The 27,389-nt window shown below is 50.1% G+C and overlaps 2 protein-coding genes across 3 annotated transcripts in view; one reads left to right on the top strand and one right to left on the bottom strand.

Annotated features, from left to right (window-relative positions):
• The window catches only part of SLC6A20 (solute carrier family 6 member 20), a 34,103-nt gene extending 22,194 nt beyond the window's left edge, over positions 1-11,909 (top strand). The window contains exons 8-11 of the mRNA XM_032412579.1: positions 2,514-2,718; positions 4,486-4,645; positions 6,819-6,984; positions 8,590-11,909. Of these exons, the coding sequence (XP_032268470.1) occupies positions 2,514-2,718; positions 4,486-4,645; positions 6,819-6,984; positions 8,590-8,739 (681 nt within the window). The 3' untranslated portion in view covers positions 8,740-11,909. The remainder of the gene's footprint in view (positions 1-2,513; positions 2,719-4,485; positions 4,646-6,818; positions 6,985-8,589) is intronic.
• Positions 11,910-15,006: 3,097 nt separating this feature from the next.
• Positions 15,007-27,389, bottom strand: part of SACM1L (SAC1 like phosphatidylinositide phosphatase) — a 59,121-nt gene continuing 46,738 nt past the window's right edge. For both annotated transcript variants that reach the window (XM_032412577.1, XM_032412578.1), the window contains 8 exons: positions 27,145-27,243; positions 24,504-24,642; positions 22,443-22,512; positions 22,252-22,324; positions 21,439-21,532; positions 21,254-21,346; positions 20,322-20,379; positions 15,007-16,761 (listed from right to left, as the gene is read on the bottom strand). In XM_032412577.1, coding sequence (XP_032268468.1) covers positions 16,625-16,761; positions 20,322-20,379; positions 21,254-21,346; positions 21,439-21,532; positions 22,252-22,324; positions 22,443-22,512; positions 24,504-24,642; positions 27,145-27,243 — 763 coding nt within the window. In that variant the 3' untranslated portion in view covers positions 15,007-16,624. The remainder of the gene's footprint in view (positions 16,762-20,321; positions 20,380-21,253; positions 21,347-21,438; positions 21,533-22,251; positions 22,325-22,442; positions 22,513-24,503; positions 24,643-27,144; positions 27,244-27,389) is intronic.

Genomic DNA, 27,389 nt, shown 5'->3' with positions numbered 1-27,389 from the left:
TTCCCTCCACCGAGAGCTGCCCACAGGGACAAGTGCAAGCCGAGGAGGATTCTGCAGTCAGCCTTAGTGTTCAACCTGTGTGTCATTTCCCAGAGGTAGTGAGTGACACCTTCCTTGCAAACGCCTAGGCCGCTGTGAGTGTGCGGGGGGGGGGGGGGGGGGCCTGCCGGTTCATACCCGACGGGAGGCCTTTGTCATTAACTGTTGTCCTCCCGAGTCCATCTGTGGGTGCCACATTTGAGGATCGGGGCCTGGAGCTGTTTCTGTCACGGTCATGCTGGGATCTCTGCTGTTTGGAACTGATGTAGCGAATTTCTCCCCCCGAATTTGTCCCATGCCTATTTAACTCAACCAAAGCTGCAGTTCCACAGGATCTTGACTTCCCACCCAAACAGAACAAAGACCGTAGTGCCCGTTCATCTCGTCCCTCTAGTTTTATTTTTTTTTTTTTTTAAGATTTTATTTATTTGAGGGAGAGAGAATGAGAGAGAGAGAGAACAGGAGAGGGGGGAGGGTCAGAGGGAGAAGCAGACTCCCTGCCGAGCAGGGAGCCCGATGCGGGACTCGATCCCAGGACTCCAGGATCATGACCTGAGCCGAAGGCAGTTGCTTAACCAACTGAGCCACCCAGGCGCCCTCGTCCCTCTAGTTTTAAATACCATCTCTGTCCGCTTCTGTCTTTTCCTCCGCGTTTGTCTTTCCCCGAGTGTTTGCCTTTTTACCTGCTCACCATTTCCTGCGGCACCCCAGACATCTTCCGGGATTGTTTTCTCCCTTAAAATGCATTCCTTTAGAGCAGCTTGTTTTTTTACCCCTTTAATTTTAATCCCAGTATAATTACAGGGCTATGTTCATTTCAGGTGTACAGCACCTGTTTCTTGATGATAAATTTCCTTGGATATTGTCTGCATGCAAATGTCGATATTCAGTCCACTCTTCTGAAAGACTGTCTCCCCTGCGTGGAACATTCCAGGTTAACAGTTATCATCTCTGGACACTTCAGAGATGTTCGCCACGGGATTCTGGCTTCCACTGTTGCTCCTGAAATGTCCTGTCCTTCTTGGAAGCACTCGGCTGCCCAGGGCTTTTGCTCTGATTTCTCTGTGCCCTTCCTGTGGACTCTGGCCTCGGCCACCTAAGCGCGGATGTATTTTTTATTTATCCAATGTGGCTTGGGTGAGGTTGGGCTTCCTGGATCCGCGGATCCATGTGTCTTTATCAGTTCTGGAAAATTCATACCCGATACCTCTTAATCATTGCCTGTACTTCTGTGTCTCTGCTCAGAATTCCTTCCAGACCTTCGCATCCCCCCCTGCGTGTCCGCTCATTTCTCTTTTATGTTTTCCCAACTTCTTATCTTTTTTTTTCTTCATCATGGATCCGTTCCTGGGATATGCCTCCCAGTTCCCTAATTTTCTCTTCAGCTGCAAGTGGCATTTAGCTGTTGATGGAGCCTTTCGGTTCAATAATTTGTTAGACACGATTTTTTTCCCTCAAATTTGCTTTTCATGCTAATAGTTTCTTGTGATATGTTTATCTTGGCAATCTTATCTTCTGCTTCTTTGAAAAGGTCGTACATAGCTGTTTTAGGGGTGGCCTTGAGCAGGAGAGTGACGGCAGTCTGTTTTATCATTGGCACTGTCGAGAATTTGTTGGCTCATAATAACGATAAAAAGCAAGCCAACTTTAGCAGGTTTCGTTACTGTTTGTAAATTCTCTGCAAAGGATCACCCCCTGTTGTCTGCACCCAGAGCCGGCGAATCCCACTAAGCTCATTGGTCTGCCATGAATCTGCCAATCTAACCAACATCTGCCATCTTGGGGAATTATTCCCACTGATTCTTTCCTCAGTAGCTTGTCTTCTTGTGGGTTTATAAATCTGTTCGCAAGCTCGCTGCTTGATCCTCCCTGGTGGTCCCTCGGGTCTAAATTGGGGGAGCTTGACCCAAGAGAGGGCTTGCTTCTGCTGCTGGTAGCCAGGACCCCCCCCCCAAACCTAAGACCTCTTTCAACCCTCTTGGAGGGTTTGTCTTAAAGCAGGAGCTCCAGGCTCTGTTTCCACAGGTCGAATCCCCACCACAGTGGTATCCTCCGTGGATCTGGCCACGGAGCAACCCTGCCCTCCCAGCTCCCGTGGCTCCACTCGCCCACCTCGCCTCCCAGCCACTGAGGCCTCAGAACGCCTCGGTGGTCATGATACTGGAAGCAGAAATTATCCAAACCTTGTTTGTATTTCATCCAGAGTGGATGTGAGTTGGCGCCAGAGAGGGGAGCTCAGTGTTCCGAAATGACTGAAATGTCGCCTCACACTTTGCAAATATGGGCTCCTGACAGCTCACACTTCTACTGAACCCCACTAAGCCCGAGGGGCCGGTGTGTGGATGGCAAACCCAACCTCACCACGTGGCTTCTCCTGGCCACCTCCCAGGTCCCCCAAGTTGCTTCGCATCGGATGTGCTTAAGGAGTCCCAAGCCCCTTGGGGGTGTAACTGCTGTCTTCTTACCACGGGCAGGCGGTCCAGGGCACTGGCCTGTCTTTCATCGTCTATACCGAGGCCATTAAAAACATGGAGGTGTCCCAGCTGTGGTCGGTGCTCTACTTCTTCATGCTGCTGATGCTGGGCATTGGGAGCATGCTGGGGAACACGGCGGCCATCCTCACGCCTCTGACCGACAACAAGGTCATCTCCAGCCACCTGCCCAAGGAGGCCATCTCCGGTGAGTGGGCCCATCCGTGGGGGAGGTGGGGCTCAGGGAGGGCCGGGCCTGGGGCGCAAGCAGATGGAGGAGCTGTGTGCTCATCAAGGTGGCCACCTTCCGGCGGGCCTGCCGTGGTCTCTCCTCCTCGGGGCCATCTGGGACTGGTGCTCATGACTCTCCCGTGCCTCTGGTTCTCCATCACGGGGAAGCTCGGTGGCCACCCCAGCCTTGGGGAAGGCCAAACCCACCAACATGGGGCTCAAAACTCTTCAGGCTAGGAGGGAATCTGCCTTGGTCTTTGTTTCAAATGAAGTATAACAATTATAACATGTACATTTCTTAAACACGATCTCAATGATTTTTACATGTTTCCACCCAAGTAACCACCACCTAAGTCAAGATGCAGAGCATTTCCAGCACCCCCAAGAGCCCCTCCCCACCCCTCCCCAGTCAGTATGCCCCCAACCCCAGAAGCCACCTCTCTCTGAATGCTACCACTTTAGGATTGTTTTTCCCACTCTTGAACTTCATATAAATGAAATCACACCGTCTGTGCTCTTTGTGTCTCTTGTCTTCACCAAACTCTGGGCGGTCCACCCCGTTGGTGCCCGTGGCCGTCAGTCTGCCCCTTTCCCGCCTGCGTGATAAAAGATCCCCTATAAGACCACCCACGCTGGGGGGCATTTGGGTTGCTAGGGAAGGAACCTGTATTTCTAACCACCCCCTCCCTGCTTCATGCCACCATCCATCTGCTCCATCATCCCACCTGGCGGTGTCTGGGGGACCCAGTGGCCCCGACCCCTGCCCACGATGACGCCATCCCACCACATCTACAACGCCCCTTCTCCCAGCCCGAATCCCACCCAGCTCCCATCCCATCCCCTTAAAGTCCTGACCAGCCCGGTGGAGCTGCTCACCCTTTGTCAGAGCCCTCGAGCGCTGAGCATCGCTCCTCGCACCTGGTCTCTGTAGCTGCCTGATGCGTGCCGTTAGCCCCCAGCCAGCACGTAGCCCCTTCTCCTGGTGTGTCCCCGCAAGATGGCACGGGGGCTTGGTGACTGGTGGGACATGGTGTGGCAGTGGGAGGGGCAGGCGGGAGCTTGAGAGTCAAATACTTCGTGGGGTCCCTGGGGGAGTCAGCCAGTGGAGACTGGGACAGGAACCTGGGCTCTGGAGGCAGAAGGGCCTCCATCTGAATCCCGACTCCACCACTTCCATGCTGTGGGATGTTGGGCAAGTTCCTCTCTGAGCCTTGGGTTTCCCATCTGTGAAAGGGGGCTCCCCAGGCTATTGGAGCCCATGCATGACACATGCCAGGGGCATGTATAGTGGGAGCTGGGTGAACATTCCTGTCTTCCCCTCCCCTCCCTGCTCCCTCTTCTGGCCAGACGTGAGTCCTCTCTAGGAGGTCCTGAGATGGGTGCCCCGATTCACCTCCTGTAAGCTCAGAGGCTGAGTTGTTGGGGTAAACAGCATCACCAGACCCACCGGCAGGGTGGGACCCCCCCCTTCCCCCAGACAGCAGTGCCCACAACTTTCTCTTTTCCACTGAGCTTGACGCCCCCCGCAGGACAGCTCCCTGAATTAACATCAGTGACTTGTGCAGACACACACTCGTTGGGACACCATTGTTGCCCCCCGAACACACACACCTGTGGCATACACAGGCAGAAAGGCCAGTCCATGGCCGAGTCCCCTTGGGGTCTGTGGCTCCGCTGGGGCACAGGAAACTGGCTGAACGGGTGGGCGTCTCAGGCAGGTGAGCGTGTGGTCTTGTGGCCCCAGGTCTGGTGTGCCTCGTCAACTGTGTCATCGGCCTGGTGTTCACCATGGAGGCCGGCAACTACTGGTTCGACATATTCAATGACTACGCTGCCACACTGTCCCTGCTGCTCATCGTCCTGGTGGAGACCATCGCCGTGTGTTACGTGTACGGGCTGCGGAGGTGAGGAGGCCCCGCCCCCGACACCTGCCGGGGGGACGTGCCCACGAAGGCCACGCCCACAAAGAAAGCGGCCCCTTCGTACATGCACTTCACTTTTCTCTTCCGGCTTGGCATTGCTTTTCCCTTTGCCCAGCTAATTCTCTGCCTCATTCCCACCTTCAGCCAGTATCTCCTCTCTCCGCTCTCTGTATTTTTACTTTTTATTATAGGGTGTTCGCCTGTTGACCCTGCAGCGGCTCGCTGGGGCAGGGAACCGTGCCTCCAGGCACTAGACACTCTGAGCATCGGTAAACATCAGTATTTTTCGAACATGCTGACCAAAGTCCAGTTGATACACCCTAGAAAATGTGGCAAATTCAGGATGTCAGGTTCTCGATCCCAGGGCATGATACAGCACTGGAATGTTTTAAATCTCCCCAGATGATGCAATGTGCGGCTGGGCTGAGACCAGGGGTCTAGAGCGGCTTCCAAACTCGAGCGTGGAGGGCCGGTTCTGACACTGACCGCTGGGCCTCACCCCAAGGCTCCGATTACGTAGGTGCCGAGAGCAGCCCAAGGACTCATGTTGCTAAGGAGTTGCCGGGGGCGTCCGGGGAGCTCAGTCTGAGAACCACTGGTCTAGAGAGCCTTGCTGCCCCAGGTGTGGTCCCAGAGTAGCAACCTCAGCATCATCAGGGAACTTGTTGAAAATGCAGGGGGATCTCGGGCCGCCCAGGCCCACTGACTCAGATCCTACCTTCTAACATGGGAGGGGCCCGAGGCACATTACACTGTGGGAAGCACTGCTTAGAGGTGAGCCGATTACAAAGGTGTGTCACGTGCTGCCCCCCACCCTCAGTCTTTTCTGATCCTCCCAACTGGTTTGGAGGGTGGTGGGAATGGGGAGGACCAGCCATAACTCTAGAAACCAGACCCGTTGAGCCACGTTTCCCACCGTGTCCCTGGAAGCTCTGGGGTCTGCTGTCACACCAAGGGACTTCCGTGATCAAATAATTTCGGGACATCACAAGTTAAACAAAACCAACATTTCTTTTCTATAGGACTTCTTGGAGCCTTGAAGACCATTGTGAATCTCAAAGAGGGGGTATAATGTGTAGCACTTCCAAAACGTTTTTGGTCAAGAAAGACTTTTGTAAAAAAAGAGAAAAAAGAAAGACTTTTGTATCCATCCCTCCCATTTGCTACCTATCGAGGACATTGGGGTTAGAGTGACTCATTCTCCCTGTTTTCTTGGGACCAAGGGGTTTCCCAGGATGTGGGACATTCGGTGTTAACACTGGGGACGTCCTGGGTCCACCGGGACAAGTCGGTCACCTAGGAAATGGCAGTCTAGAGGGAGAAACAGATCGGTCCCCTGCGACAGTAGGGGTTTCCCAGGAAGAGAGAAGGTTGAGGAAAGAGGACCAGAAGGCAGGGCCCAGGGGAGGTGCTGGAGAAGGGACACAAGTCCATGCAAAGGGGGGGTGCTAAGTGGTGAGGGCCGGAGGGAGGGAGAAACTGAAGGTGTCTGGCAGAGTTTGTAATGTAAGGGGCAGGATCCGGGAATGGCCCGGAGAGGGCAGTCCCTCTGCTGGCCCAGGGGACAGCGCCATCTAGTGACCGCCGAGCAACAGTGCCATGTCACCCTTTCTTCGGCAGCCAGCTAGCTCTCCCCGCCTTTCTCTATCCAGGAAAGGGGGGGGAGGATGGGGGGGGACAGGGGATGTGAAAGGACAAAAGAACGTGTCATCTTGAAAATCCCAGGTATTCACATTAAGCACAGGAGCCTTCGTGGCCTGGAACCCAGGGTCCAGCCAGGTCAGCAGCAGCTGGAGTTCTGCAGGCTTCTGTGGGACAAGCCCCAGGCCCAAGTGTGGCAAGTGGCCATGGCTGCAGCTGGTGACCGTCTCGCCTCAGCCCACCCGCCCCGCCCCTCTCCATGCCTACTTCTCCCACCATGGAAAGCGGCCCCCTGGTTTGCTGCCCTGCTCTGTGGCAGCCTCAGCTCCTCTCCCCTCCCCACCCCACACACCCTCTCCCCAGAAGGCATCAGAGAGGGACCCCGGAGAGGTGATCATCGGTGGTGCGCAGAACAGAATCTTCCTAAGCAAAGGGATAAAGGGATATGAAAGCCGGAGCCCCCCTCGCCCCAACAGCATGGGTAATCCAGACTTTCTCCCCATTTTCCAAATAGATTTGAAAGTGACCTTAAGGCCATGACTGGCCGCACCCTGAACTGGTACTGGAAGGCCATGTGGGCCGGCGTGAGCCCGCTGCTCATCATCAGCCTCTTTGTCTTCTACCTGAGTGACTACATCCTCACGGGGACCCTGCAGTACCAAGCCTGGGACGCCTCCCAGGTACCCTCCGTCTCAGGGACCCCGGGCTCGTGGCTCTCAAGCCCCGGCTTTATGTTTGCTGAAACCAAAGACCCATTTCCCTGGTGTGGGCAGGTTATTTGTCATGACGCGGAAACATTACCCAGGTATTGAAAAACACAGCCCAGGGCAGCAGAAGTGAGCTTTGGTTTTTCGACAGGTGCTCAAGTAAAGTGAGTAGGATTCCCTCCAGAACTTCCTAGGGGGCCTTTCCTGGAGGCCGGGAGAAGGTCTCCTGCATGGCGCTGGTTCCCAGCCCGGGCAGCACTCTCTTCCTCCTCCTTCTCCGCCCCAGGCCCTCTGACCTCTGTCCATTAGGCCTCCTCGGGGAAGGCAGAGCGAGCCTGGAGGGCCGGGCCCCTGAGCCCTGGAAGGGACACCGGAGGGGCCTGAGGGGACCCTGTTAGCAGCGGGGTGCCGCATCCCGGCAGAGCCCGGCTCTGCGTGCGGCTGGGACAGAACAGGCTCGCTCAGGGCAGAAGGACAGTGTGTCAGAGTCTGAACAGCCAGCCCGGGCTGTCCCTACACAGACGCGCTTTCATAGCGAACATGACCGACGGCGGCCGGAGGCGCCCCTCCCCTGGTTCCAGCCGCTGGGCCTCTCCAGCCGTGGCCGGGGGACCGGGGAGTCTTCCCCAATCCATAGCAGCCTGATACTTTCGTAAGATGCAAGGACAGGGAACCACTTGAAAAGTGAAATGAGAAAAAGATCTATAGAATACAAGCTCCAATTACTTATTATATTCAACAGACACAAGACGAAGCTGTCGAATTGCTACAACAGCTTCTAAATGTCACCCCTCCCCTCCCCAGTTTCTGCACTGGTCAGGACAGAACAAAAAAAGGGAAGAGATGAGCAACCCAAAGTCTGTGGGCTGGTTTCCCACACCACACTCTAAGCAGTGTTTTGGTTTACAAACCCACGCTTGGTTGACAGCAAACACCCGCTTCCCCCGGACGTAGCTGTTCCGTGGCTCCCTCGTGGAAAGGTGGCCTTTGTGGGCTTTTTGGCCTCACTTCTCATCAGCTTTAATGCGTGTGCATTCAGGGAAACATCCAGCAACTAAATCCAGAGGTTCATCAAGCCTTCTCCTGACTAGGGCTGTACGTTCAAGATGGTAGCCAACAGCCACATGGGGCTATTCACATTTAAATTCATTACAACTCAATCAAAATTAAAATTCAGTTCTTCACTCTCACTGGCCACATTTCAAGTGCTCAGGAGCGCCCTGTGGCTGCGGCTGCCATGTTGGACAACACCGATACGGAACATTCCTACCCTCCCAGAAGGTTCTGTTGGACAGCACTGGGCTGAGGTTAGCCCCCTTCCACGTAGGGGCCCCGAATGGCGCCTCAAGTGGAAGGCCCTTGATGATTCTTGTGGTGACTCTTCAAGGGTAGCGGTATGCACGATGGGTGAGGTGTACGGAAGAGAGCGAAGGCAAGGGGGACCAGTCTGCCCAGCACACTTGCTAGTGAGCTGCAGAACCAGGTGGCCCCAGACACCCCCACCGCACACAGCCTCTCCGCCAAGCCACGCTCGGCCCGCAGCGGCCCCTCCTGCTGACCCTCAGTTTCTCCTTTCAGGGTCAGCTTGTGACCAAGGATTACCCCCCATACGCCCTGGCCGTCATCGGGCTGCTGGTGGCCTCCTCCATCATGTGCATCCCCCTGGTGGCCCTGGGGACTTTCATCGTGCGCTGCCTCAAGAGGGGAGACACGCCCCCCGTGGCCTGAGGACTGGGCTTCCCAGAGACCGTGGTCGGCTGCTCCCTGCCCTGCAGCTACGATTTACAGGCGGCATCTCCTTTGGCTGCTTGTAAAAATATTTGCTCCAGAAATACTCAGCCCGTCGTCTTCCTGAGTCCATCAAGAAGAATTGTGGAGGAAGACGGCTCCCTCGGGAGGACCCACACCCCGCCCGCGGAGTGGGCCCTGCTCCCCTCTGCGTCCCCCCAAGGTCGCACCGTGCCGCCTCCTTGTCACTAGAAATGCGGGCTTTTCAAGGCCAGTCTTGAAGACAATCACTTTCTTGACTCTAGGGAAGTCCTAGGATTAGGACACACTGTGAGCTGAAATTTGACTATAATTTTTATGGAATAAAATTTAAGTGGTTTTTTCCTTCTGAAGAAATCCCAAAATATCAGAGGGCAATTGTTTTTTTAGATCGGTTGGAAAAGAGGTTTTTTTCAAGTGCCTGAGATGACAGATCTGAATGTCACTGGTGTGAAATCAAGTCTTTTTTTTTTTTTGAGTCATAGTGAATACGCAACTGCTGTGTTCTTCACTAACAAGACTGGCCACGCAGAAGGGAGGCCTTTGTTGGGGTCCACAAAGGGGGTCACTTCTGTGATCTGACATCTCTCACAGTGGGTCCAGGCCCGGTCCTCCCAATTACAGTACGCAACCCCAAACCACCTGAGCAGTCCGTGCAGACGGCCCCTATCCCGGGGTGTTGGAAAAGATGCCAGAGCCACGTCCAGGGTGAAAGTAAATCCAACTTTCCCATACAAGGTGTTATATTTGGACATGATGGCCAACTCGTTAGAGCAAAGGCCATGAACATCACTTACAATCCATTTTAAATTATTTGTACATAAGTTTTCTAGAGTGTATATAACTCAAACAGAGCCTCTTGTAACTGAAGACACCATATTTATGATACAGCATCAGTGCACCGTGCCCACGTCTCCTGTCTTTTTTTAACCACAATAAGTAGGTCAAGGTTATCCCTAAGCGGATCCGGCCCCTTCCTGCCCTAACATTCCGTGCTTCCCCGACATACAGGATTCAGGGACGTTTCTTTGGGTAGATTTGTACAAACATCTTCGAAGACACTTAAACACTCATGTGGGACATCAGTTGGAGGTTTTTTGTTTTTTCTCTACTTCGTTTTCACGATCTAAGTGTCCTATATAACAAAAATAGGCATTAGGAAGGACTTCTGCCTTTTTTATAGCCATCTTATCAATATTTCGCAGCTTCACCTCACGGCCAGTTATAAAAAGGTCGCCTGCCTTTAAAATGTGTGCACCAGCATTTACTAACCACAAATACCCAGTCCTCTGATTTCTCATCAGAGAGTTCAGTGTCGACAAACCTTACCTACCAGGGCTTGAAGAGTGGGGCGCACTCAATGTCAAATACATGCCACAAATACACGGTTCCTGAATCCCTACAGAGAGGACCCCCCCTTAGCCCACAGGCACGGTCACGGTCTCAACAACCCTGGCCGGCCCTCCTGGGGTCCGGCATCAGCAGGGGTGTCAGCCCCAAATGCCCAGTATCCTCAGGACCGTAGAGGCCAACACTGCCCTAACTCATTCCTGTATTCAGTTACCGTGTGTCACTGCTTCTACCCCGGCTGCCCATCCGAACCACCTGTGAGCGAGCCTTGACATCTCCCCGTGCCCACCCAGGCCCCGCCCGGAGCCAGCCAAACCCGAGGGCCAGGGCCCCACGACGGGTCGTGCATTTAGGAATATTTACATCAAAAATGACCTTGAAACGTTTGTGAGCATTTTTGAGCCCTTCAACTGTATGGAAAAGCCACTTCTGCAGAATAATTTTTGCGCCCCAAAGTCGGACAGATGAAGTCACGTTGTTCTAGAATAATGTGCTCGAGATGAAAAGGCCTCAGGTTTTGATTCAGTTTTATTCTGGTTTCTGTGAACTTCATGAAGAGCAGAATAGTTCTCAAGCATCTTCTTGAACCTGTAGTTAAGTCCTGTCTCAAAAAATCCTTGGTTGACCATTTTCTAGGTACTGCACGAAAGTGGTCATCTGGTGTTCGTCCACCCTCCTCCCGGAGGGCTGAAGGGAGAAAAGGGACGTTCCATCCCCGTCCACGTAACAGTCACCAGGATGCCACGGCCAGATCGTGGGCTCCAGGGAGCTTTCTATTAAGGCTGGAGGCATAATGGCCCTTGGCTTTGCTCTACGCAATCAGGGAGGGAAACAGCTGGGTTTTTAGCAATTGTCCTCATAAATAAAACCCCACACAAGTGTATCTGTAGGTTTTTGGTCATGTACTGGCTGTGGATTTAAGAGCTCTTTCTTCACACAAGATTTCCCTTCATTATGTAAACAGACGAGCCGATTCGCAAAACATGGCCAATAAAGGAGGATCCACCCAGCGTCTTGTTTCTGTTACCTTCCCCATGTCTCCCCCATAGAGCCAGTGAAGCCCACTGACGCGGTGTACAAAGACCCTCACGTGATGGTTAGATTCCCTAAGAAAAGTCAGAAAAATTATGTCTCCCTTGCTGGGTGTAAAACAGGGTGTGAGCTCAGAATCTTCTCAACCCCACTGAGAGGTGTCCTGGGCAGCCTGCCCGTTTCAGGGTCTCTCTCTGGCTGAGGCCACGAGAAACCGCAGTAGGCGTGAGTGTGTCCTTACAACTGTCCTGGGGGCAGAGGGGCCGTGTGCAAACTACTCTGTTCGACCTCTGCCCGAGTTCCGTAGAAAGATTAATCTCTGGCTGTTCTACTTGACAGGAAAGCTGGGGCAGAGAATTAACCCCCCCATCAGTTTCTACTCGACATTAGTCAGGGGAAGAAAAATAAATAACAGATTTAAACATCCACTTGTAAGGCCAAAACATTATCGACAAATAGGAAATTCTTAACCAGAATGTCCTGACCAGTATCGGACATGGGCACCACCTCTCTTCCTGACCGTGGCCCTGCATAGTATCAGCCTTCATTGAGAGCACCAACTGCATTACAAACCAGTCCCGGGGTAGGTGCGGGGCACGGTGCTGAACAGAACAGACACGGTCCCTGGCCTTCATGGCACTTACATTCTGGGAGGGAAGAGTGACGATCATGGGTAACAAAGGAGTACAGACTGTGATCGTTTCTAAGAAGGCAAGAAATGGGTCGAGGGATGGTGTGAGAGGGATATTACTTCAGTCAGGTGGTCAAGGAGGAGCTTTGAGGACGGAATGTCTGTCTAAGCAGCGGCAACAGCACGTGCAAAGGCCCTGAGGTGAGAAAGAGCAGAAAGGAGGCCAGTGGTTGGAATGGGGAGAGTGATTGCAGGTGGGCTTGGAGGAGTGGGCAGGGTCAGGTCAGTAAGGCCTTGTGGGCCAGGCAAGGGGCTTAGATTTTCTTCAAAGAGCAACAGAATCCCACTGCGGGTTTGACATGGGGGCCCTGCCCTGCATGATCTGTGGGAGATTTATATAGCACATATAACCAACAAACAACTCTCTAGAATACAAAGAAGTTTACAACAAATCAAGAAGGACAGACAGTCTAACAGAAACTGGCAAAAGACCTCAACAAGGTACAGAACGGGAACACCGAAGACCAAAAAAAGAATGCCGAAAAGATGCTCAGGCTCATCAGGGATTGGAGAGATGCCAGAATGAGATACCACTTTATACCTCCCGGATGAAAAAATTCGGAAGTCTGGCATACGGAGCATTGGTAGTCACGTGGAGCCACCGAGCATATAAATGGCACAAGCCATTTAGAACACGATTTCATGTTATTCTTGTATATTTCCGGGCAGAGAACAGGGAGAAACACGCTCCCACGTGAGCCAGGAGGCGTGGGGAAGGCGCGCAGCCGTACGGAGTGCAAGAGCTACCAACCAGAAACCACCGAAATGTCCATCAGCATCAGACCGGACCAGACCGGATAAAAAGGGAAGTGTGATCTGAAAGTCTGGATGAACACGGAGACTGTCGTGAATTCATTCACTATAAAGAGACTGGCAGGAAGGGACGACAGCTGGGACCACCACCACGGATGAGAAACACCAAGCTGAGTGCGCACAGCGACACACCTGTCTAGGGACCCACGGATGTACTCGACTAGTAAGGCGTGCGGGGAAATGGGAAGCAAGACGCGCAAGCAAGGCCCGTGCTAACCCCTCTGGGAGGACGCAGGGGTGGCCCTGGGAAGAACACGGGCCTCCGCAGGGGCAGGGCTTGATCGCCCCCATTCTGTTACGGGCCCCTAAAGCACAGGACGGAGGGAAGCGGCGAAGCTTTAGACTGAGCCGAGGTACTGAGCTTCTACGGCAAGGCGCCCTCTTCCCTAGCGCTCCTTCCCCAGAGGGCAGGGAGCCCCGAGCTGGGTAACAGTGGGGAGGTCCTCACACAGCACACTGCGGTGTCTGTCGCCTCCTCTTGCCTCCCCACCCCCTCCTGCTTCCACTTCCTCTCTCTCCCTTCTCCCCTGCCGCCCGCCCCTTCCCAGGTGAGAGCAAGCGGCTGGTGATGGAGGGCCCCGGCCTCGGAGCCACCCAGCCGGTGCCAAGTGCAGCAGAGATGAGCGATGCCCGCGAGGCCCTGCCCAGACTGCAGGGTTTTGTGAGCAGAACATGGTATCGCTGTTCTGCGCCGCTGCGGCTAGTCTGCCATGCGGAGTTAGGTGACCAGAACCCGTTGGTCCTGGCCTAAGCTGCCCCGCCTGGCAGGAGGCCACCGGGCTCTCGGGGCACCAGCCTGGAGTCTCGCTCCTCACTGGCTAAGGCGGCCAACTTCTAAGATGGCCCCAGGGATGCCCACCTCCTGGCGCTCGTGCCCCCGTGTGGTCCCTCCCCTCCCCTCGCATGAGCTGGATCCACTGACTGGTTTCGAACCCACAGAGAACGGCAGATGTGATGGGGCGACACTTCCGAGATCAGGTTACGAGAAAGACTGGCGTTTCGGTCTCACTGGTTTCCATGAGCCAAGCGGCCGTGCTGGGGAGCCTCACGGGTCAACGGACATGAAATTCTAAAAACTTACCATAACATATCCTTATTGGGATACTTTCTTCTGACATCAGGACTCTTGGATGATAAAACCCCAAAAGCCTGATTTGTTTAAGCCGCTTCCCCCCACGCCACCCCCAGCGCACCTCCAATTCCAGTCCTGACACCACGGTACATCCCAGTCCGTCAGGACTGACGAATCTGCGTCACATAACTCTGGGGACCAGCCCCACTCCTCCCACCCCCACCCCCTGGTCCCAGAATCCTCAACGGGACAAAGCTTGTCATTCTGGAGCTGCAAATAAGAGCACAAACAGACGCCGTGGGTAACACACGGACTAAGATCTCATTCGTACTGAAGTATAACCAGGCGATCAGAGCATTGGTAACCTTTCTTTTCGCCCCATGGCGAGGAAGGAGCTAGAGGTTACCAGGCACAAAACACAGATTAGTGTATCGGAGGGAAGGACAGAAGGTCACGGGGGTGGGTGGTAGAGAATTCCTGAAAACCCCTTCGCAGGAAGCCGCTGGGGTGGCTCATGTTCACCAGCCTGGGCAGGAAAGGAAGCTGCAAGAGCCCATGCAGAGAGCCGACACCAGGGACGGGCCCGACACAGCCTGAGGCGGCTCTGCTCCGCTCATGAGGGGGACGGCAGACTCCACATCCCATCTCCAAGGACTTCTGCCTCACTACCTTCCACATGGGTGGAGGCCTCCCAGGTCATTCCCACCTTGTGCCGGACACATTCCGTGGCCCGAGAGATCGGTTTCTAGTAAGCAACACTGTCCCTCTGCCAAGGTGAGACCTGTATCCTTTTGAAAAACTAACTTGGGGGGAGGGGTGGGACGCAGGGGACATCTTTTTATGGATGTCACACTTTACTAAATATTTCCCTGGTTTTATCTTTAACTAAAAAATAATTACACAGACGAACACAATTTCTCAAGTGATAACTGGAAAGTAGGATTTCAGAAGCTACGGATTTTCTTGCTTACTCACACCATCTACTTTTCTATAAAGCCCCTGCATGCACTGCTTTGTGTGAGTTCTAAAATTCTAAAATAAAGGGGCGCCTGGGTGGCTCAGTCGGTCTGCCTTCGGCTCAGGTCATGATCCCAGGGTCCTGGGATTGAGCCCCAGGTCGGCCTCCCTGCTCTGCGGGAAGCCTGCTTCTCCCTCTCCCACTCCCCCTGCTTGTGCTCCCTCTCAAATAAATAAAATCTGTTAAAAAAATTACAAAATAAAAAAAGAATGTCCCTTTCAAGACAAAGTACAGCAATGATACCAACGGTGGTTAGAAAAGAGTATGACATTTATTTTCACTTAAGGATGTACAGTACATGAATCTAGAAATCACAGCACGGCAGGGCCCTGAACACAGACGCCTGAGGCTCTGAGAAGCCAGCGTCGGTCCACCGGCTGCGGAACAGCCACCCGAGCGGCTCTCACTTGGTCTTTGCCGTGGCTGTGAAGTCGGTCTTCACGTGAAATGTCCGGGAGCACTTGAGTAATATATTACAGGAGACATGAACCACGTTTCAAACATTTCATCTTTGGAACAAATTATGCTTATTTACATGTTAAGAATAGGTAGTTCTAATTATTTACCCTACTGGGAGTTTTAATGACTGATTTTAAGCTACAGAGGGCTTCCAGCTATTCTCCTTTAGAGTTTCTAGAAGCAACAACTCTTACTGTTTATAAAAAATAATGTTGAAAAAAAAAGTGATGTTGAAATAAAGGCGCTTTGAGAGATATTTAAGGACCACTATTGAAAAAAACTGTACATATTTGCAAGCACAACACAAATATTGTAGCAGTATTTAATCGGTTTTAAAATAGTGGCAAGTATACTACTCTACACACTTTTCTAATATTTAAACTTCATAATTACAGTTTGAATATATAGTCCAACTTATAATTAGAACTATGCACAGCTTCTAAAGCATATTTTTCAGGCTTGTTTTTGCACATAAATTAACAATGAAGTTGGTCCTTGATTTGGAGAACTCTAACTACCTGGAAGCACTAAATTTCAGACACACTTATTGATAGAATAAAGCTAACAAAAACCTTTACGGAGTGAGAAGCGCTGACGGTGCCACGCGTGGAGCCTCCCCGGGGCTCGCGCGACGCGAGGAATGAACCCCAAGGGAACACCACAGCCGGGAGGGGGAGCCGACCAGCCGAGGGTCTTTTCCACGCTGCGGCAAATCCTTAAAACAGAGGCGGCTTTGGACCTTTAGCGTAAGACACAGACTTTACATTCTTTGATTTCATTTACACCTTTTAAAAAAGATAAATCCTATCTGAACTTCTTTGCACTCCAGTTCAAGCTGAACTCAGGAGGCAGCCCAACCGAAACCCCAACAGGACGCCAGGCCCAGCTCCCTTCTCCGGCTGACTACCTGACGTCCGCAACAGACTCCCGCCGCATCAACACAGGTGCGTTAGCTTATCACTCATCTCTTAGGAAAAGTCCAAAGATGTGTGGGGAAGTCTGCTGGCGAACAGCAACTGCTTCCACAGTGACAATAAGGAAACTGAGCTAGAAAAATAATTTTACCATTTTAAACAAGGAAAGAAGCTAGAGTTCTTAAATATATTACTTATTCTGCAAGAGTTGATTAAATCGACAAGGAATAGATTCCTTCCGTTCCAGGAGCTGGATTCAGGTGACCTTTTAATTACAGAAGAGCTTCCAATTATAGCTAGAGCCCCCCAGTAGTGAAGAGATGGTCAGGGCAGGAACACCGGGCCGACTGCAGGTCCCCCCCCGGACGAAGCAGAGGGCAGACTTCCAGAGAAAGACTTTCGAAAGACCTCGGGCTGACGTGGAAAGCGGGTCAGTAAAGACTCCAGTTCTGCATAATGGAATCTTCCAAGCCAAGCCGCTTTCCACAGACACAAATTCAGTCCATCTTTTCTTTCTGGACCAATCTGGGAGCATCGACAAAATCTTTGCCATTATAAAGAATAATGAAAAATGTTCCAATGCTTGCAACTCCCCAAAAGAGCACATAGGCCAGTGTTTCTGTCCAAGTGTCACCTGTTGATATTAAAAAACAAAGAGTTGGAGCACCTAGGTGGCTCAGTCGGTTAAGCATCTGCCTTCGGCTCAGGCCATGATCCCAGGGTCCTGGGATCGAGCCCCGCCATCAGGCTCCCTGCGCAGCGGGGAGTCTCTGCTTCTCCCTCTCCCACTCCCCCCACTTGTGCTCTCTCTCACGCTATCTCTAATAAATAAATAATCTTTAAAAATAAAAAAAATTTTAAAAACCAAAGAGTTGATAAATAAAAATCATTTTATCGAAGGGCACCTGGGTGGCTTAGTCGGTTAAGCGTCTGCCTTCGGCTCAGGCCATGATCCCGGGGTCCTGGGATCGAGCCCCACGTCAGGCTCCCTGCTCAGTGTGGGGGTCTGCTTCTCCCTCTCCCTCAGCCTTTCCCCACTGCTTATGCTCTCTCTCACTCTCTTTCTCTCTCAAATAAATAAAATAAAAAAACAAAGAGTTGATAAATAAAAATCATTTTATTGAGGGGCGCCTGGGTGGCTCAGATGGTTGGGCATCTGCCTTTGGCTCATGTCATGATCTCTGGGTCCTGGGATTGAGTCCCGCATCGGGCTCCCTGCTCAGTGGGGAACCTGCTTCTCCCTCTGTCTCTGTCCCTCCCCCCACTCATGCTCTCTCTCTGTCTCAAATGAATAAATGGGACCTTAAAAAAAAATCATTTTATTGATCCCAGATCCAGCTTTCAGCTGCTTAGCAACATTAAAGTCTGGTGTTTAAACATTAAAATCTAAAGTTTAATCTTGACAACATCAAAGTTTATCAGCACATCTACAGGAAAAATACAAGAACCTCTCAATTAAGGTTTGAACAAGTGGTTTTTGAACTCTGGCTGGCGTTAGAATCCTTTCCAGGGCTCGATAAGACATCAGCTGCCGGGCAACACCGGAGATTCTGACTCGGCAGGTTCGGGTGGGACCCAAGAATCTGCATTTCTAACAAGTTCCCAGGTAACACTGACGCCACTGGCCCAGAGGCCACAGCAGGAGAACCATCTGACTGTCCTATGTGACATCACACAAATAATTACGTACTTTAAGATGAGGTACTTCCATATTAGAAGAAGCTATTAGTAATACATTCACCACAATCAAAATGCCTACACACAAAAAAATAACTTTACAAAACATACATGCTTCAGAAAAGCTATGTATGAAAGCGTATAAAACAAAACTCAGGGACATATTTTAATGATCTACTTCACACAACTCTCCCGATCAGCACTTTTTGCAACATCTAGAGTTCGTGAAGGTTAGCGGCAGCGGGAAAAGCTCTACTTTGTTCTACTCGCGCAGCTGAACCGAGTGCTTCTGCCCTCCCACGCCAGGGGACCCACATGGAGGAGGAGACAGCGGGAGAATGGCAGGCTCCGTGCTCTTTCCTCGTCAGCTGTCGGGGTTCACGCTGCCCTTACCCCCCCACTCTCTAAAAACCCAAAGTATAGGCTGCAAATCAGACGCTACCCTATCCACACATCACAGCGCTCATCACCTTATGGCAACGAGCGGACACGCAGTGCGGCCATCCACGGCGTCAATCTCTTCGTACACAAAACATGGACCAATTCACGTGATCGCTAATGTTCACACCTTTGAGTTTTTAAATTCTTCTCGGACAAAGAAGAAAGACAGTTCCTCACGAGCCCAACCGGAGACCATCCCCCAAAGGAACTGTCCCATTTGTTCAGGCCAAGCTCTCCGCCTTGACTTGCCTGCCTCTCCGGAGGTTCCACAGGGAAGCCAAGGAAACACAGAACAAAGTGACGAAACGAATTTCACGGGACACGGGCTCCCAGAAAATGGCATCCACTAGGCAGTGTTTTAAAGCAGTCAGAGAGTCGAGGGAGCGAAGAGCGTGGCCCTCAGAGGAAGCACGAGCGGCACGTGCTGGCTGGCCGTCCTCTTCCTTCCTGCCCCCAACCCGGACCCGGGACCCGACTTACGCCACACAGATCTGCCTGTGCTCCAGGGCCCTCAGCCTGTTTTGTACTCTGAGCTAAGGATGGTTCTTACATTTTTCAAGAGTTGTAAAAATAAACAATGTGCAACAGAGATGATATGCAATTTGGGAAGTCTAAACTAGTTATTATCTTGCTCTTTACAGAGAACGTCTGCTAACTCCTGCCCGAGAGTAACAGGATGGCTCCCTCCCCTACGTGGTGACTGTCTATAATGCTGAACCCCGAGGGGAGTATGGGGATCACAGAGAGCAACAGGTACCTACAGAGTCTCCCTTCCAGAACGCGCGTCGGGCGTGGGGTTGAGGGTCCCTGGCTCAGCAGACTTTTGCTGAGAGCTTACTATAGCCCAGACACAGGAGACAAAACAATGAGAAAGACACAGTCTCTGCCCTCAAAGAGTTTCCCATCCAGTTGGAAAGACAAATGAGTGTGCAAATCATGGCTCACGAAGAGAAACACACACTGGGGAAGCCGGGGACACTGGAGACGCACACCACCTCTGAAGAAGAGATCCCCAGGGGCTTATGCAGCCAGAGGACAAAGCGCTGTAAGAAAAGGACACAACGCTGTGGAGAGAAGGGGGTAAGGTCTGTGTGGGAGAACAAAGGGTCACGGTGAGAGGGGCCCATGGGAATGGGGCCCTGCCAACGGGCAGGGCTCAGACAAGACAGGCCCGAGTGCACAACACAGCCAACGCGCACACTCCTGCCCCACAGCTCTGAGGAGTACTGCACGGAGATGCGCTCATCCTAAACGCTCATGAACTTAGTAACACAGGAAAATACTGAGAGAAAAACAGAAAACCAGTAACGACCTTGTTAGCACAAGTTCTTATTAGGCAATTCTGCTCTCAATCTACTAAAAAAAAAAAAAAAAATTTTTTTTTTTTTAGAGACGGGGAGAGAAAGAGAATCTTAAGCAGAAGCCCGGTACAGGGCTTGATCTCACGACCCTGGGATCATGATCTGAGCTGAAATCAAGAGTCAGATGCATAACTGAGCCACCCAGGCGCCCCTCAACCTACTAAAATTTAATGATAAGTAGTGTATTAATCTATTAATAATATTTGTCTAATAATAGGTGGTTGGTTAAATAAACTATATATCCATAAATGGATTTTAATGCAGCCATTAAAAATAAAGAACACGGGGAAATGCTTATATTGCTCAGTGAAAACAGATTACAAAAAATACATCTTTCACTTGTGAAAAAATCACACACACAAAGATTAAAACATCAAAACGTTAAAAGTAGTTAGCTTATGTCTGGAAGATAGGATGATAAATAATGTTTTCTTCTTTCTTGCCTAACTGTATTTTCTATAATTCCTATGTGTTACTTGGGTGATAAGACAAAAAAAAAAAAAGTTTAAATCTTAAGTAAAAAAAACTAAACAATTATCAGTATATGTTCTTCCTCCGGTCACATCTGAGGACTAATCACATCCACTCACTTTGCTCACTAAATTTAACGGGGAAACATCAAGTGTTGAGCAGATTCACAATCTCAAGATGCTGTATAAGGAAGTGCCAGATTCTCAGAGATCAATGTGAGTCTGTGAGAGAAGGGCAGACTTACCAGCCATCAGCAAACAGATAATGCACATCGAGAAGGCAACAACCATGATAATAGGCAACTGAAAAGAAAAATGGAGAGACAAGCCATCACTTAAGAATGCTACTCAATGGTTCTGAAGTCAGTTGCACTTGAAAAAGAATAAAACCCTTCTGCAATCTAATATACAAAATATCTTTCCCCAGCAAAACATCATTATTTTGGGGGTTCAACCACAGCTGCCCCAGTTTTCAGACTGGTTAGGTCACAACATCTGAGGAAGCACGGCTCTGGTCCAAACACGGGCGTGCTGAGGGGGCTGCCCGAGTGAGAGGCCGGGACGCCAGCCAGCAACATTCGGGAACACTCTGCCCACTGGATGAGACCCCAGAAAGGCTCCTGCAAAGTCTGGTGAGCAGAGGAGGCAAAAAGGAGAGAAGTGTCAAAAACACACTCTGCCTTCCATGTTACAGGCTGGCCCCCAGCAACCCCTGATTGTGACAGGAGTCGAGTCTTCCAGAAACGAGAAACCTTCCACACTCCCTTTTGCTCATGTGTTCTCACATAAACCGACAGTGAAGTGTCACAGAAAACAAACGCCCCACAGTTATTTTACTCCTTTCCCTCATCTTCTCCTCAGGGAAACAAAGTATTTACAGTCCATTTAGAACAATGTGTAAAGTTTTAAATCAAGGGGAGTCGGCACCATCTACACCTCCAGACATAATGCTTTTAAAAACTTGAAAAACAGGGGCACCGGCGTGGTGCACTCGGTTAAGTGTCCAGCTCTTGATTTCGGCTCAGGTCATGATCTCAGGGTCGTGCTCAGCAGGGAGTCTGCTTGAGATTCTCTCTCCCTCTGCCCCTGCCCACTGCCACTTGCACACTCTCTAAAATCAATCAATCAATCTTAAAAAGAAAAAAAAAAAGGCTTGAAAAACAGAAAGGTTTCTTACAGCCAGGAATTTCAAATCCCGTGGAACACTTAAAGGACTATGAGATTCTAATTCATCCACTGAGTAGTTTCCAAGAAACAAGTCTATGGAATCCTAGAACAGAGGAAGGAAATTAGTAACTCCCCAGTGCGAAGTAATGATACGACCACGCGAGGACCAAACATGAGCACCAAATACAAACGTACCTGCCTAAAGCCATCAGAAAAGTTGTTCTTGTAATACCGTATCAGGGAGTTCCAGCCATCCATTAGCAGTCCCAGCTGAGTTCTCTTCCCAGTTCTGGTTAAAAGAGGTGAATTCCGAGTTACAGATCTGTATATTAAATTCTCCCACAGTTTTGTGGCCAATAAGTATGTGGTATGGAGATAAGTGAGTTACAAAGATTTTAAAGATCACCCCTGAAAGCATAAAGGAGACACCTCACAAAGGAATCCTCTAGCGGGTCCAAGAAATATGCATTCTTTTTCTAAAATATTACCTAAGTGGGCACAAAGAGAAAAACACTCAGGGCCAGCGGCAAAGGTAAGAAACGTGAAGAGAAACACCCAGACCAGGTTAAGCGGCCAGAACACGGCAGAGACTAGGAATCTTAGTTTGCTCCCAGGGAGTCCCTATGGCAGAAAAAGACCCACATCTATACAAATCCCCACGCCTTGACCTCTCACTAACCAGTGCGGTCCTGGAAAGCTGCACGGGCATCACCTGGCTGCTACCCCGAGGTTCAGGGTCTCAGCCCCGCCCCAGACCGCAGTGACTGGGGTGCACCGCGAGGTCTGGGAAGGGCTGAGGGGCCGAGGCTGCCCCCCACGCGGCACAACCACCCAGGGAGGCTAGGAACCCTCCAGCGCCCGGGCCTCCCCTCCCAGCAAGCCTGACTCGACTGCTGTGACCCGAGGCGCCGGGGGCTGGGGTTCTGCTGCGGCCCAAAAGCTCCTGGGGCGTCCTGACAGGACACAAGACCCGAATATCTGCAGTGCTACTTGAAAAGCATGGCTTGCCTGGTAAAGTCCGTCTTCAAGGCACCAGTGCCCGCGTACTGTTTGGCACAAGCATTTGCGTTGTCAGCCCAGGCTGTGAACACAAGGAAAAGTCAACGGACAGCGACTTACGTGACAACCAGAGTTCCTAAATCCAAAATAGTTTATTTCACCATTTGAGTAACTCTGCCTCTATTGAGGAAATTACCCACCATTTTTGTAAGTCTTCTCAAATTCATTTTGTTCTTCAAGCTTCTGTCCCACATGCAAAACTCCTAGTCTCTGGAATAAGAAGCACACCATATTCGAGTGTAACCTATTTCAGCACACGCGATTCAGGACCAAAAGCAGACAGTCCCACATGGTATCACACGGTTCCTGGCTGCAGGCGGGAGATGTGGTCCTTGCCTGCGGGGGGGCAGGGGGGTTGGGGGGGCAGCTCACCATGGCCTCCCCCTCTAAGGACTCCTCCCCCCCGCGCCCCAGCCCCGCAGGAACAGAGAGGCAGAAGGAGAGCAGCGGTGGGACCCAGCCATTACCTCCTCCTTCCCGGCTGCCCCCCAACCTCCCACTGCCTCCACCCTTTAGCCTCCCCACCACTCGCGTCCCCGGGCTTCCCTCAGCCCCAGCCCTACCCCTCCTGCGGTCTAATGCTACACACCTACCTCCCCTCAAACTGCACATACACCGCGCCCTTTGCACATCATCTCAGAGGACTCCTGGACATGCTGAATTCCCCTATGGACTCCCCTTTGGGGGTCACTGGGCAAAGATTAGGAGCCCCTGCCTTGGACCTCATCTCAGACCTCAACCACCTAAGAGCCCCCACTGTCACTGAGCACCGCAGGTGACAGCTCACTATCTCTACCCCAGAACAGCACTCCCACCTCAGATAGTGCAGGGGCCGCCCTCAGTGACCCTTAACTGGCGGCGGGGGGGGGGGGGGGCACAACTGGAGGCCCCACCAGCTGGCATCGACACCCCAAGACTCTCTGAAGGTTGGTTAGATTTTATACTACTACATTCAGCACATGAAAAGAGTTAAGTAGCGATTCCAGAACCTAGTTAAATATTAAGGCTTTAGTTTATTGGGCTTGGAAACAACCATTATTACTACTGTTTTGTTTTTTTGCTACTATTGTTTCTATTAAAAAATACACCTTGAAGTCAATCCATCAGATTGAGAAGGACATAGTATAATACAAACTAGAGCTGATGCTCAAACAGGGAAACCACTCCTTTGGCCTGTGTTACTTAGGATTCAAGGGCAATTCGTTTTAAAGGAGGTGTTTTACTTCCATAATTCCTTCCTGGTATCATAAAATTGTCATAAACAAAGCTGAATTGTCATAAACAAAGGTTACCATTTAAGCAAGAAACCATTTGGCATGCATTTTGTTTGCCCCTCATGATAAATGCCAATGGGATCTGCAAATCTGGGCTTTACGTTTTTAATTCCAAGTATAAACACAAGAAAATATTTATAGCTATTTTTCTCAATAGCCCAATCGTAGTGGTAGAGCAAAGCTGTGTCAGAAACTTCTTACCTGAAGGTTAGTATCGCTTGCCAGTAATAAGAGAGATGCAAATGAAAACAACCTTGAGGTCCTACTCTTTACTAATGGGAAAAAAAGTTTTAAATAAAAACATCTCATGCTGGCAAGAATTCAATGACATGGATTCACTTATCATGCTCGCTGGTGTTAGTGGAAACTGCTATGACCCTCTTGGAAAGCGTATTCTCTTTAACTCAGTAAATTCCACTTCCAGCAATTAACCCAAAGGGAAGAATTCAAGTTAGTAACAACATCCGCAGATTTGGTCTCTACAGTCCAATTTATAAGCCAACAATGTAGCAACTCAGTAAGTGCAACTCTTAAAACAACTATGGCTCCGCATAATGCTAGAGGAAAAGACAAAATTAAAAACTATGTAAAGGGGTATCTGGCTGGCTCAGTCAGTGGAACACGCAACTCCTGATCTCAGGGTTGTGAGTTCAAGTCCCGTGATGGGTGTAGAGGTTACTTAAAAATACAATCTTAAAAAAAAAAAAAAAGAACCCAAACTGCATACACATACGCTGACCATAGGTATGGAGATGTGCACACCCACGGATGGAAAGACAAAAACACAAAAGCTGGGTTAGGGTGGGGAGCAACGTGAATGTTTTCTGTTATTTGCTTTTGTAATGCTTTTTGTTAAGGTTTTTAAGGATGCAGCTTCTTTCATTTTGGCCTCTATTGCTGATTTCATAAGAGACAAAGCATGTGCACCTGGAGCTGGGCCTGCAGCGAGCGGCGGGCCAGCAGGCTCTGGATCACATTGGTTCTGTCTAGACAGTCCATGCAGTTGCTGCGGAACACACCCTCCTGGCTCGTCACCACCATGCCGGCCATGTCCACTAGAAAATAACTAAAACATATTTGTATAAACACCCTCATACCGCAGTCAGGCCGACGCACTGACCACCTCTTGTGTCACACACCCCGTCGGTAACATTAGGGAAACTGGCGCATTCAGAGGTCTGACGGGAAGTGTGTGGCCCAGGGGAATGGGATGACCAGAGAGCCAAAGAGAAGTTTGAAGAGCTGAGGCCAGAAGCAGGCCCCACTCTGACACAGCTGTTCATCATGGTCCCGTATATCAAGATTTCTCGAAGCATGGGCCCTACACTGTCCGTATCAGAATTCCCTGAGCTGTGTACTAAAAATGGATACACCTGGCCTTGAGATAAATTCAAGTCAGAGTGAAGCAAGGGCTGGAAATTGTGCATTAAGAACTTCTTAAAAACCTTTCTTAAAATGGGTAATATATGCAAAATACTACGAAGTTTATAAGGTTCAACAGGGTGTTGTTTGAAAAATCAGGTTTCCTTTCTCCCCTTTACCACCCAGGTGTCTGCACAGGAGCCAACCATGGTCACCAGTTCCTGTGTTCCGTTAATTTTTAACAATTTCCTCAGCTAATTCTATGAACTCAAAAACTGGACAACGCGTAGTGTGGCAGGGAAGAGCACGGGCCCCAGCAGCAAACAACTGGTTTGTGAGCCTTAGCTCCCCCAGGTAACGTACTAGCTGTGTAACTTCAAGTAATCACCCTCTTCTCCACAAACCTGTTTTTCACCAGTCATGCACAATGTACAAATTGCTTAGCAGAGCGCATGAGACAGAGCACACGGTGAATGCCAGGGAATAGTAAATTTATTGCAATCGCTCCCCAAAATCAAAATGGGCAGGGAAACACAACAGATTTACTATGGGCCAAATAAAAATCATGACCTTAAAAGTTAAGGGCCTAGAAGAATGCGTTGAGGCTAAATATCTACCTGAGATTCATGCAGAGCTGGTGAGGTCCGTCTGGAGCTGGTGTGTGCACGTACGCGTGCGTGAGTGCATGCAGGCTTTGGCACCCCACGAGGACTCAAGAAATAAATACTAGGTATTTTACAAATGCTGTTTCTTCAACTATACACAGAGTCTACGAGGCAGGAATATTATCTCCACTTTACAAATGGAGAAACCAAGGTTTGAAGGTAACTAACTTGCCCCTGGGTCACATGGCTAATATGAAGCAAACAGATTTCAGGGCGCCTGGGTGGCTCAGTCAGTTAAGCGTCCAACCCTTGACCTGCGCTCAGGTCATGATCTCAGGGTCATGAGACTGAGCCCCGAGTCAGGCTCCATGCTCAGCGGGGAGTCTGCTTGTCCCTCTCCCTCTGCCCCTCCCTCTGCTTGTGCTCACGTGTGCTCTCTAATAAAAATCTTTTTTAAAAAAGCAGCAGATTTCAAAATGAGGTGTGTCATACCCCAAAGCCCAGATTCTTTCCATTTCCCCCAAAACCCGTGGGGAATATGTCCAGAGAGGTCATGTGCAGCTCCGCTGTCCCCATGGAACACAGCAGGTGGGGAGGGAGAGAGATTCTGGGGTCAATTCTCCTTTCTCAAACTCTTGCATGCAGCAATTAATGGGCAAACCCAAGGAGCTCCCTCCTCTGACAGTGTCCCAGGTCCAGCCGGCGTCACTCTAGCCCAATAATGACGTATGTCAATCCCCCTTCACTAGCTGCTCCTGACAAAACCTCGTAGAAAAAGAGCAGGTTTAACTAATTGTAGCTGACTACTTAACATGTATAAAATAGATTTCTAAATACTGAGAAATGCCTAGAGGAAAAGTTCTACTATGTATAACTAACATGAAAAAGTGCCCGAGGGTTGCCAGGGTCAGAACTACACACAGGCAGAACATGACTTCTTCTGGCTTTAAAATAAGTAAAGACAGACATGTGCAGGTGACTGCAAACCCGTGAGCCAACAAGGTAAGTAACACAGTAAACACGCACGGAAAGTACCATAAAGTTATTCAGACCCTTTGAACCATTAATCCTACTCTCAAGAATTTTAGGAAATAATTTAACAGAAGTTAAGAATACATATACCCAGAGTGATTCATTGCAGTTCAGTCTTTTGTGGTAGGAAGAGAAAAGAAAATAAGACAATGGCTAATATGAAAAAGAACATTTAACTGAACCTGTATTATGACACAGTGGAGTATAGAAAAGCCATTAAACACCTTCGTTACAGAGACAAAATATCAGAGATCCGTGATAGAATGTTCAGTGAAAACAACGGAATATAAAATACTAGTACACTAACCTCAATTATGTAAAGCTTTGTAAACGAGTGGCACCTGATTCATAAAAATGTGAGAATACCTGGCTTTGGGTTGCTTTTAAAATATTTTTAAATCATTAAGTCTCATCTTTACAATGAAAAAACTAAAAGTCATAGTATAAACAAATGCTGTCAACCCGGTGAACTGTATTTGTGTACGTCTGCTAGATAAGGCATAATAACTATGATTCATACACACACGACCCTCTTCCCTCGACCTCCACGGGGGAATGACATAGCTTACCTTAGTTCATCTTGTATTTCTGCTACCTGATCCAGCAGAATACTTAGTCGGTCCCATCTCATATTTTTACATTCTTTATGGAAGTCAAAGGCAATATATCTACCAAAAGAAAAGATACGCAGAAACTGACCAAAGATTAGTCATTTTCCTTCTACCGCTATGTTCATAAGCAGATTTTCCTATTTGAGCATACAGATTTCTTCTTCACTGCGGGTTTACACACACACACACACTCTCTCTTCTAT

This window comes from Phoca vitulina, unplaced genomic scaffold, assembly GCF_004348235.1.
Source record: "Phoca vitulina isolate PV1807 unplaced genomic scaffold, GSC_HSeal_1.0 scaffold13, whole genome shotgun sequence".
Taxonomy (NCBI): domain Eukaryota; kingdom Metazoa; phylum Chordata; class Mammalia; order Carnivora; family Phocidae; genus Phoca; species Phoca vitulina.
The sequence above is the reverse complement of the archived record's forward strand: the minus strand, read 5'-3'. Positions and strand labels throughout refer to the sequence as shown.